Raw genomic sequence first — 12,868 nt, forward strand, 5'->3', positions numbered from 1 at the left:
ACTAATGAAGCCCATCACATTGTTTAGGAGTCTTCAAATAAAGTTACTGAGAAATCTAGACTTGTAAAATTTCTGATTTCCCAAAACAGAGTGAAGTCTGCTTCCAGAGGGACACATCCTGCTATTTAAATATGGAGAGATTAGCTGAAGGTTGGCAAATCAAAAGTTTTGGGGTTTTGTGAGCACTGGCACGGCTAGAGTTTAACTGATTAAAACCACTTGGCATAGATATTCAGAGCATGAGTATGTTCCCAGCTACTTGCCTAGTTAAGATCATCCTATCTGGTAAGGCATTGGTTACAAGGTTATCTAGAGTTGCATGGAAGGAAACCCAGTTGCTAGTGACTCATTCTACCCCTCAAGCTTTCATTAGCTGATTGTCTATTCAATCTCTTACAATATGACAGACCTGCAATGGTATCAGGAATGAGATTACTGGAATATAGATTCTCTGGAATATCGAAGGTTAACGGGAGTTCTAATTGAGGGATTTAGCATTTTGAAAGGAATTGATGGGGTAGACAGAAACTTTCTCTACTGATGGTGGAGTCTAGGACAGAAGGACATAAAATCAGAACCAAGCCATTCAGGAGAAAAGTTAGGAATCACTTCTTTGCACAAAGGATGGTAGAAGTGTGGAACCCTCTCCCACAAGAAGCAGTAGAGCTAGCTCAATTTCTAATTTTAATCTGATATTGATATATTTTTGCTAGCCATGGGTATTAAGGGATATGGAGCCAAAGCAGGTGAATGGAGTTAGGGTACAGATCAGCCATAATCTCATTGAATGGTGGAACAGTCTTGAGGAGCTGAATGGCCTTCTTCTGTTCCTATGTACAGGGGGTGAATTGATTAAGAACATCAATTAGTAAGCATGTCATTCTGAGCTACTTAATATTTATCCATTTACTGGTGTTAGCTGTGGAATGAATATTAGCTAGAATATTGGGAAAATTGAATGCTCTTCAAATAATACCATAGAATTTTTATCATCCGCCTCAACCACTTCAAAAGGTAGACAGGGCCTTGGATTTAATCTCTTATGGAAAAAGCAGCACCTCTGACAATGCAGCACCTATTCAGTATTGTACTAGAATGTCAGCTTACATTATGGTCCTTAAGTTCTGGAGTGCAGCTTCAAATCACAACCTGCAGAGGTAATAAGAAGATGACCAACTGAACCAAATTGGCACTGAAACAGTTTGTGCGTGTAAATAGTGAAAACTTATACGCACCAGTCAATGAATAAGTAACAAGGAAGCCTAAATTTGGGGTTTGAACAAAAAGCATAAAGGGGCGATTAAAAGTATTTTTTCATGCACTTATTACAATATTTAATACATACACACAAGTTGCTATTGATACTATGTCAATAATGAAATTTGACTGGCAACTAGATGAACACTTGAAAAAATATGAAAATGTATGGGGAGTGGGTGGGGGGAGGGTGTTATAGCAGGGAAATGGATTGGAATAAATGGGTTTGATGTGGAGCTAGCACCAATGTGCTCACAATGAGTCAAGTGGCCTCCTGTGCTAAATTTTCTATGATTTGTTAACAAATATAACTTTATTTAATTGCATCATCTTTAGGTATGTCTTGGATGATCAGTACACTAGTTCTTCAGGTACCAAGTTTCCCGTGAAATGGTCACCTCCTGAGGTGCTACATTACTCTAAGTTCAGCAGTAAATCAGACGTGTGGTCATTTGGTAAGAGATAATTTAATTTACATGTGCTAGAAGATGCATTGAAATATATTTCTCAATCAGATTCATTTAGAAGATCTGTAATCAAAGCCATGTTTGAGATGAGCATTATGAGCAAAACAATAATGGTTTTAAAATTCAGCTGCAACTTAGTTATTAAAGAATCTATGGGTTGTACATTTATCTCTGGATTTTTCTGTTGTCTTCATCATATTGAGTTAACCCAAGATCATGAATTGCCTCAAAGAAAGAATTTATAGAGGATTAAAGGGGTCTCAATAGAGTGATGGCCTGTGCCTTATTTGTCCCTTTTATACTTCTAATCAGCAAAGATAAAAGCTAACTTTTATTTCCTTAATCATATATTCCAGGCTTGTGTTTGCATGGCATTCCAGCTGTTAAAAAATAAATATACGAATTATACCTACCTGACCACACTTCACTGCAGGGCTGGATATTTCCCCCTTATTATTCTTATTGCATTATTTCTTTTTGAGGTGTAAAACTACAAAATACAAAAAACAATTGGCATTTTGAATTTAGGGATGATCAGATGTTTGGCATTATGCACAATGTTTGTCATTAGCAAGTCTTTTATTTCAATATGTAAGTTTTACATATTGGTAAATATGTCGTTTGTATACCTGAACTAAAATCCATAGGCAAAAAGGTCAAATACTTCACCTACCTATTTTAAATCATTTTAATTGTGACAGATATGGGTAATTTTCCAAATTCATGCTATTTCAGGAGGGGCCTCATTTGTTGTGAGCGGGCGGCACAGTGGCGCAGTGGTTAGCACCGCAGCCTCACAGCTCCAGCGACCCGGGTTCAATTCTGGGTACTGCCTGTGTGGAGTTTGCAAGTTCTCCCTGTGTCTGCGTGGGTTTCCCCCGGGTGCTCCGGTTTCCTCCCACATGCCAAAGACTTGCAGGTTGATAGGTTAATTGGCCATTATAAATTGCCCCTAGTATAGGTAGGTGGTAGGGAAATATAGGAACAGGTGGGGATGTGGTAGGGATATGGGATTAGTGTAGGATTAGTATAAATGGGTGGTTGATGGTTGGCACAGACTCGGTGGGCCGAAGGGCCTGTTTCAGTGCTGTATCTCTAAACTAAAAAAACGAATTCACATGATTTTCTAACTACTTACTTAAATTTATCAATAAATAGTGTACAGCACATACACAAATTTTCCAATATTCTCTACCAGCAGATGTGGCTCCCCACCAGCTGTGCAAAGTTGGAAAATTACCCCTTTCATGTTATGATGTGAGATGACAGGACAAGAAAATTATGTCCAGTCCATACTCCACTTGGCCCATTTTTTTGCTGGACATCGCTATTTTTAAAAATTCTTTCATGGGATGTGGACGTCATTGGCAAGACCAGCATTTGTTGCCCATCCCTTATTGCCCTTGACAACTGAGTGACTTGCTAGGCCATTTCAGAGGGTAGTTAAGAGTCAACCACATTGCTGTGGGTCTGGAGTCACATGTAGGCCAGACCAGCTGAGGATAGCAGATTTCCTTCCCTAAAGGACATGAGTGAACCAGATGGGTTTTTACAACAATCAATGATAGCTTCATGGCACCATTACTGAGACTAGCTTTCCAATTCCAGGTTTTTTAAAATTAATTAATTAATTAACTGAATTTAAATTCCACCAGCTGCCATGGTGGGATTTGAACTCGTGTCTCAAGGGCATTAGCCTGGACTTCCGAATTGCTAGTTCAGTGACATTACCACTGTACCACCATCTCCCACCTACTCTTCCTCCCACCATTTGGAAAAGCAGAAAACCCACATATCTAGCCAATTCAGGAACCCGTTGCCAAAAATAAGTTGTGTGTTGGCATCCTTCCATCTGTGAAAGATGATGGACATGCAGCAAACAATCAGTTTAAGTGGGGTGTCTTCTCTTGCTGTAAAGCCCAGTCATTGAGAGGCAGGTTCTGCCACAGGTGCCGCAGTTAAAGCTGCCAAGTGATGTTCTGCCTTTGAGAGGACTGCCGCATTTGTGATTTTATCCTGCCACAATGTACCCATAATGTGCTGCAGACAGCGAAGATGGAAATTATTGAGCAGTTTTTCCTGGGATCTGTAAGTCACCCATGTTTCACAGCCAAACAGCAAGGTGCTGAGAACACAGGCCTTATAAACCATCAGCTTGGTCCTAAGGGTCCTTGGTGTTATCTCATGCTCATTTCACGAGTCGACCAAAGATGTTAGCTGCTTTGCCTATGCATGTATCGAGCTCTGCATCAAGGGACAGTTTGTCTGCGACCGTGGACCTAAGGTAGCAGAATTTTCTTACCATTTTCAGTGGGGTATTATTTAGTGTGATCAGGTGTGGAGACGCAATACCTTGTTCCATGATCATGATTTTCTTGACGTTTAGAGTCAATGAGAACAAGTTACAGACATGATCAGGACGCGATGTGTCTTGTTAATTAGTTATTTCCTAGAATAATTCAGTCTACCTTCTTTCAAACGTGATGATGTTTTTCACATATAAGATAGATAATTTAATGTGAGACTAATTTACACTTAGTGAGCTCAAAACAAGTCTTTATTTTAATTTGTAGGTGTTTTGATGTGGGAAGTTTATAACGAGGGCAAGATGCCATTTGAAACCAAAACAAACGCCGAGGTAGTTGACTTCATTTCATCTGGCTTTCGACTGTATCGACCAAAACAAGCATCAAAGGCAGTGTACGAGATCATGACTCAGTGTTGGCATGAGGTTGGTGTTGATGCTATTTTTAACATGTTTAGCTATTACAGCAAACAAAAATTATATCTGTCATTTTGAGATCAGTCAATAAATTAATGGAGTTATTCTTTATCCACTAGTGCTAGTTATAGTTTATGATTTCCCGTATCAGAAAATATGGGTGCGCGGGCAAAAAAAAACTCTGCCATTCAGCATCACAAGTGATTTATTTTTCATGCAATCATAACTATTTCTCAGTATTTAAACAATTTTATTTTAAAGTTGTGTTACACTCAACAATGATAATAAGCAGTTAATATTTAAAATACAGAATTGGCAAAATTTAAAGGAGGATGCAATATATTCTGTAAAAAATTAAACCGAGGGTCATATTTTCTTTTCCTAATTTTAACAAGGGTAGATGAATCAACAATAGCTTAACATGGGGAGAAAGCACTATTTTAGTGGTTTTGTGCTAATCTGAGGATTTCATTGACTCGAAATTGCTTTCTGAATATTAGTGAACAGTGGGAGGAAGGAAGCTAATTTAACTTTTATGCTGTGTCCAAAGTCAATTATGAAATGCTAGTGCAGGATCAGGGAGAATAATAGACATGTGTTAACTCCATATCTGATGTGGAATTAGTGATCTGAACCAGAATAGACAATATTCCACTGTACCGAATTCCTAGTACCAACACTCATCAGCCAATGCTGATGTCTTCCAGTGAACTCTTCAGTTAGCCATTCTCACTTTTTTTTGGTTATATTTACAATTACAGAATCACTATTGGCTTTAGGCTTTGCACAGAACTGTGTGTTCCGTTAAGATTTACTTCTGGAAAGCTGAGTCAGCACTTCTGCTCTTAGTGTAATTTAGGCTGTTGAAGGTTTATAACAACAACAACTTGTATTTGTATAGTATCTTTAATGTAGAAAAATGCCCCAAGATGCTTCATGGAGGACTAATCAGAAAAATATTGACACTGGCCAGAGATGAAGATATAAATAGGAATGACTAAAAGCTAGGTCAAAGAGATGACTTTGAAGATGCATCTTCAAAGGAGGAGAGTGAAGTTGTCAAAGGGTTTGGGAAGGGAATTCCAGAGCATGTGGCACAGCAGCTATTGGTGGTCAAGAAAAGTAGAGCTGGGTAATGCCAGCATGCATGTGATAAAGTCACCAAAGAACAGCATATAATGAGCAAAGGGAGGAGGTCAAGAACATAAGAAATAGGAGCAGGAGTAGGCCATATGGGTCCCGAGTCTTCTCTGCCATTCAGTAAGATCATGACTGACTTTTATATCAACTCCGCCTTCCGGCACTATCCCCTGAGTCCCTGAGAGACCAAAAATCTATCAATCTCGGTCTTGAATATACTAATTGACTGAGCATCCATAGCCTTCTGGGTTAGAGAATTCCAAAGATTCATATCCCCCGAGTGAAGAACTTTCTCCTCGTTTCAGTCCTAAATGACCAACCCCTTATTCTGAAACTGTGATCCTTGGTCTAGATTCTCCAATCAGGGGAAACCACCTCTCAGCATCTACCTTGCTAAGCCCTCTAAAAATTTTACAGGTTGCAATGAAATCGCTCTTATTCTTCTAAACTCCAGAGAATATTAGTCTATTCTACCCAATTTCTTCCTCAAAGGACAGCCCTTTCATCCCAGAAGTCAGTCTAGTGAACCTTCATTGCAACTACAGCAAAAGCAGAAAGGCAAGTATATTCTCCCCTAGGGAAAGAGACTAAAACTGCACAGTGCTCCTGATATGGTCACACCAAAGCCCTATATAATTGCAGTAAGACTTCCTTACTCTTATACTCTAACATATGTGTTAGAGTATGAATATGAATTAGGAGCAGGAGTAGGCCACTTGGCCCCTGGAGCCTGCACTCCCATTCAATAAGATCATGGCTGATCTGATTGTAACCTCAGCCTACCCCAATAACCTTTCACCCCTTTGCTTATCAAGAATCTATCTACTTCTGCCTTAAAAATATTCAAAGACTCTGCTTTCACCGCCTTTTGAGGAAAAGAGTTCCAAAGACTCATGAACCTCAGAGAACCCCCTTGCAATAAAGGCCTTCCTAATTGCTTGCTGCACCTGAATGTTAATTTTGTGATTGATGTACAAAAGACCCCCAAATCCCTGAGTACCAATATTTACTAGTCTCTCACTTTTCAAAACATATTCTGCTTCTTGCTTCTTCCGACCAAAATGGATAATTTCAGACTTCCCCACATTATGCTCCATCTGCTGTCTTCTTGCTGACTCATTTAAGGGATCTGTTCCTCTTTGCATCTCATCAGAACATACTCCCCGCATCAACCGCCACCCTCCCCCACCCCCCCCCCAGCTTTGTATTGTCAGAAAACTTGGATATATTACACTCATTCCCCTCATCCAGCGCTTTGATACAGACTGTAAATGGTTGAGGCCCAAGTACTGATCCTTGCCTCACTCCACCAATTACACCATGGGTATCCTGAAAATGACCCGTTTATTCCTACTCTCTGTTTTCTGTCCATTAACCAATCATCAATCCATACTAATATATAATGCCCAAACCTATGAGTCTTAATCCATTCTTCTGACACTGGCCTCTTGTGCATCTCCCCCTTCTTTTGTCCCATCACTGGAGATGGCATGGTGGGAAGAGATGCCAATGCTGGAGATGCTCTGGTTACAATCCATCCTGCTCAACCAGGAAGAAAAATTGGTGGAGAATAGTGTTATTCGACCATATCAAATATTTCAGAGAGGTTGAGAAGGACGAGGAGTCAGTAGCACTGTAGTCACAATCACAGAGGATGTAATTTGTGACCTTGGTTTGGTGCTGTGGCAGGAACAAAAACTTGGTTGGAAAGATTCTGTGATGGAGTTAGGGTTAAGATAAGCATGGATTTGGGAGAAAGGACTTTGGAGAAAAGGAAAATTGGAGACTGGGTCATATGCGAGAGTCAATTTCCAGACACCAGACTAAAACTAAGGCTTAAATTATTTCTAATACTAAAATAGCACTGCTCGTAACACATCTAATCTTGCAAAAACCACAATTAATATAGTGGTTTTCTAGAACTGTGCTAAAGAGAGGAGAAAATGTTAACTTTGTTCAATACAATTTTCAGTCACTAAATGCAATTTCAATCGAGTTGGACTTTGTTATTTTTTGCTAACATATTGCTTCATTGTTTCTCTTTTCAGAAAGCAGAGAGACGACCGACTTTTTCATACTTATTGCTAATGATTAATCAAATAATGGAATGTGACTGCTAAAGTGACTCTTGTAGTTGTTATGGACTACTGGAGTTAAATCATAATGCTGCAAATCCTGTTCTGTATTATGGCAGATTTTTTTAGGTGATTGTCCTGGATTCGAAACATCAAGTGAAAGTTTTGTGTCTATCTGAATAACAGTATGGTAATTATGCACTTGAGGAAGACTGCTGGTTGGCGCAGATGCTCATGGCCATATGGTATTTTAAACATCAATGAACATCATATTTGTTGAGAAGGATGTCCATTTCCTGTGATGTCTCTGGTTCTGCCAGTCTAGCGTGCACCACACTGTGCCAGTACCTGCATTGAAACTGATCCTAAATTGTCCCCATTGTTCGATGAATATTTTTTTCATTGCGAATTCCATACCTTAAGAGCAATTTTTAATCCATTGTCTATTCCTGTCCACTATAAATATGTGAGACTGCAAAAAATATTTTGCTGTTCAAATTCTGTGCAGCTATTAATCTTCATTGCCTCTGGCCGAGCTGGATTTTCTCCATATTCCAGTATTTTGATAACATCACTCTACAACACTATGCCACATAATCTCTTAATTATTAAACTATTATCTGAAATGCTGAGTAATGTAGACCATATTTGACAGCTTTTACTAAATAATCCAAATTAATTTGCATACATTTAGGTCCAACATCTTGCAAAAGCATAAATATAAAATGCTGGAAATACACATCAGATCCACAAGCAACTGAAAAGAAAAAGGTTAAGGCTTGAGATGTAGACCTTTCATCAAATCCATTCTACATCTGAAATGATAACCAATCATTTTTCATTTCAGATTGCATGGTACAAAAAATATTTCCCAGCAAAATAAGGTACATTCGTTTAGTTTGAGATGATCTGATTTGAAAGTCAAGCCATTCTCCCAAATTTAAAGCCCCAGACATTACACTTCTTGAGCAGTGGGAAGATAATTGTAGATCTATATATAATCAACAGCAGAGAACTGTACCAAACTATAAATAGATTTATAAGATGAAAACTGATTATTTGGAAAAACTTCAATTATTGGAACTTTCTCAAAATTAGAAGTCCTGACTTTCCTCAGAATGTGGGCCAGAATGCTGTTGCAAAACTGGTGGGAGTGGATTAGTGAGGGTGGAAAATTAGTGGTGACCTGAAAACATTGGATCTCTGACCTGAATGCGTCATTTGGATTTCCAGCAGGGCAAGAGCAAGTGATGGATTAGCACATGGGTTGTGCTCTGTCAGGGGCCCTGCATAAATATGGGGCCTCCGGTCAAACTGAACATAAAGCAAAAAAAACACATACAACTGCTGAATCAAAATATTCTAGCATTTAAAACTGTCAGAAGGAGAGACAAAGTAAGTAGATTGTTGCAGTATAAATCCAAAATTCAGTAGTTTATAATTTAAACACATTGTATTATGATATGATTTGCATTATGAATGTAGTGTGTATGCATTCAAATCAGCCTATTTCTTTATGGATTTAGTACATGTTTGTATTTTGATGGAGAATTCCCTTGGCTTCCACTTCCTAAATGTCCAGTGATCTGGACACTGGAAAGATACTAGTGTCCATGTCAATGGAGAAGAATAGGTGCAGCCCACAGATGTATCCAGGCTGGGAGTATCCAGAAGAATCAAGGCAGTGGCAAGCAAATAGACTCTGCTAAAGGGGGACAATTTTAACATATTTTGTACTTCTCAGCCAGTGACACCAGCTTCCGCCTCCCCTGCCACCCCCGCGCCCCCCCCCCCCCCCCCCCCCCACAGCCACCATCACAGCATCTGTCAGGCAATGCATCTTTCAAGACCATTCCCCCCCCGGCCGCCTCCCACACTTGCTCAAGATGCACCCATAATGGCATTGGCGCCACCAAATTTATTAAAACAAATTGAGCACTCTCTGAGCTCTCATATCTCAGCAACATCAGGAGTGCAGGTCAGTGGCAGATTAGGATTTCCACTCCATCATACTTAGCGTGCAGTGTAGTATCGAGTTTCCAGAATGTGCAGTGGCCAAATACTTCTTCTGACTTAGCAATTGAATAACAAAAGTATCACCATTTTACTAGCAGAAAATGTTTTTCTATAGTAAGATGGCACAGGTACACCAGAAAATAATAAAATTAGTTAGCAGTCTGGTGCAAGTGGGTACACTTAAACCATTGCTGTACAGTGGAGTAATAGGGCTTACATTTGCAGACTCAGTTTCTTTCTGGGCAAGTTACAAAATTCAGCCAAGAAATGTAAACAACTACTTCCTCATGGAAAGGGAAAGTTAAGAAGTGATATAGTCTGGGATTATCTCTCAAACTCTCCCAGAGGTTTCAGTAGAGCGCTCAGAAGATGTCCCTTGATATACCTTCCTGTTGGCTTGGCACTGCCATAGACAGGGAACCTAAATTTTGGAGAAATAACTAAATGATGGTGAGATTAAAGCAGTTTAAAATACATATGTAATCCTGCACTGTATTATAATATTTATTAAGTGTTCACTTATTTGTTAACATTGATTAATAAGCCAAGTGTGAATGTGCATCTTTTCAACACTAGAAAAGCATTACTGTAAGAGAACGATTTTAGTTTAGACCTTTCAGTTTAGAATTTTGTTTATATTGTATTAAAAACATTTTAAACTGGTATTAGAGATGTAACACTTACAAATTTGATTTAGGAAATGCATATATATTTTCCTTTGCAATTTAATTTCCTACTTATTAGCAATTGAAGATCTGTGTTTGTGAAAATAACTGGCTCAGGGATAATCAGTCATGAATATATTCAATATTTTAGTTTCCAAATTAGGAGATTAACTTTTATAATAGGTACAATACTTTGTATTTTTCTGCTGCTCATGCTGGTAATGACACTCAAATATTTAGCAACAAAAAATGGAAACTTAAGTTATATTGCATTTTTTCCATCTTTGTCCTTGTAAATAAGCCAAATAAATACAGTTAAATGCAGAATGTAGAATTGTTTGTGCTTTTCTAATGAACAAGAAAATGAAATTGCAGTCCACCACAACAATAATATTCTCTTGCTTCAGAGTGCAGAATTGTTGCTCCTTCCAACAGCTGGACGTTATTGGGATTCTAATTGGATTTTCCTTAATTTATTTTCTGCATTCTTCTTCTTTGGCCTCCTTATCTCGAGAGACAATGGGTAAGCGCCTGGAGGTGGTCAGTGGTGTGTGGAGCAGCGCCTGGAGTGGCTATTTTTTGCATACCTAACAGCATTAGTCACACACATTTAGACACTGGATAAAAGATACACAGTGTAAATTCTAGCATATAAAATCCCATAACTTGCATGTAAAATAACTTTTATAACTATGGAGCAAACTACTATTCTATATCCTTAATAGGCTATAAAACACTATTGGGTTGATTTTAGCTCCATTGCACTTCATCAACAGTTGCAGTTGGTTCAAATCAGAACAGAAATTAGGTCAGAAATAATTATGCTGGAAGTGTTTTTTCAGTTATGTTTATGTCAGGTAAAGGAAGCTCCTGTTAGAAATAGGTTGGAGTTTCACAATTTTCATTTTGCCATCAATGGTATTTCTCAATCTTTATGATAGAAATACACATATGAACGTATCAAAGGGATGTGGGGAAAACCAGCTAGTCCATGAGCCAGTCCTTTACTGTCACTGTGTAACTTTTGCTTCAAAACCATCATGCCCAATGCCACCCACTTCTTCCTACCTACCAGTAACTTCCTAAGAGGCAAAAATAAGCAAATTTACTACAAGAGAAACAACAACTTGCATTTATACCCTAAAACATTCCAAGGTGCTTCACAGAAACTTAATCAGATGAAAATCAAGCCAAAGAAAAGATTGGGAGTTGTGACTAAAGGTTTGCTCAAAGATCCGGGTTTTAAGGAGAAACTCAAAGGAGATGGAGAAGGTTGCAGAAGAATTGCAGATGTTAGGGTCTTAATAATTGATGGCATGGGTGCCAGTGATGGGAAGGAGCCTCCCGCTCAATTTTACACGCCCCCACACCACCATCCGACCCACAGGGGCGGTGTAAAATTCAGCCCTATATGTCAGGATCACATAGTATGCTGAGGTTGTGAAGAGTGTGATGGGGGATGGAATCAGTGGTGGGGTCGAAGATGATCGCTTCTATCTTCCCACTGTTTGACTGGATTAAATTGCAGCTTATCCGGGATTGGTTGCCGGAGAAGCAATCTGACAACATAGAGGATGTCAAAGGGTTGAGCAGGGTGGTGGGCAGGTAAAGTTGGGTGTCATTAGCATACACGAGGAACCTGACCCCATGTCTTCAGATGATATTGCTGAGTGACAAAGACGGTGTTATGAAAGTGCCTCTGTGTTTTGAGATTCATTTTTGAAAGATTGAAGAAATGTTAAACTTTGGGGCTTTCAAAGGGGGTCATGTAAAGGCCACTTGACTTTGAAAAACAGTCCCTGGAAATGTATTTTTAAAAGAGGCACTAAGAGGTCTTTCAGCAACAACAACTAACCTTTCAGAAAACATAGAAAATAGGAGCAGGAGTAGGCCATTCGGCCTTTCAAGCCTGCTCCACCATTCATTATGATCATGGCTGATCATCCAACTCAGTAGCCTGTTCCTGCTTTCGCCCCATACCCTTTGATCCCTTTAGACCCAAGAACTATATCTGACTCCTTCTTGAAAACATACAATATTTTGGTCTCAACTGCTTTCTGTGGTAGTGAATTCCACAGGCTCACCAGTCTCTGGGTGAAGAAATTTCTCCTCATCTCAGTCCTGAAAGGTTTACCCCGTATCCTTAGACTATGACCCCTGGTTCTGGGCTTCCCCACCATCGGGAAAATCCTTCCTGCATCTACCCTGTCAAGTCCTATTAGAATTTTATAGGTTTCTATGAGATCCGCCCTCACTCTTCTGAACTCCAGCGAATATAATCCTAACCGACTCAATTTCTCCTCATATGTCAGTCCCGCCATCCCAGGAATCAGTCAGGTAAACCTTCGCTGCACTCCCTCTATATTAAGAACATCCTGATATAGCAAAAACCATCTGACTTCCAGCTCAATAAACAGCAGAGAACTTTGGACACCTGGAGAAGTTGTTTACAAAGAAGTGCAGGTCAAGATTGATGGAGGTTAAAAGGTTGACCTGTTGTTGGTTTCGCTTTTGAATTGTTTTACA

At 39.2% G+C, this 12,868-nt stretch overlaps 1 protein-coding gene across 6 annotated transcripts in view; it reads left to right on the plus strand.

The window, feature by feature from the left end:
• Positions 1-10,660, plus strand: part of tec (tec protein tyrosine kinase) — a 220,643-nt gene extending 209,983 nt beyond the window's left edge. For all 6 annotated transcript variants that reach the window (XM_068035798.1, XM_068035818.1, XM_068035846.1 and 3 more), the window contains 3 exons: positions 1,594-1,712; positions 4,298-4,455; positions 7,635-10,660. In XM_068035798.1, the coding sequence (XP_067891899.1) occupies positions 1,594-1,712; positions 4,298-4,455; positions 7,635-7,706 (349 nt within the window). In that variant the 3' untranslated portion in view covers positions 7,707-10,660. The remainder of the gene's footprint in view (positions 1-1,593; positions 1,713-4,297; positions 4,456-7,634) is intronic.
• Positions 10,661-12,868: the final 2,208 nt, after the last annotated feature.

Source organism: Heterodontus francisci, chromosome 1 (genome assembly GCF_036365525.1).
Source record: "Heterodontus francisci isolate sHetFra1 chromosome 1, sHetFra1.hap1, whole genome shotgun sequence".
NCBI lineage: Eukaryota > Metazoa > Chordata > Chondrichthyes > Heterodontiformes > Heterodontidae > Heterodontus > Heterodontus francisci.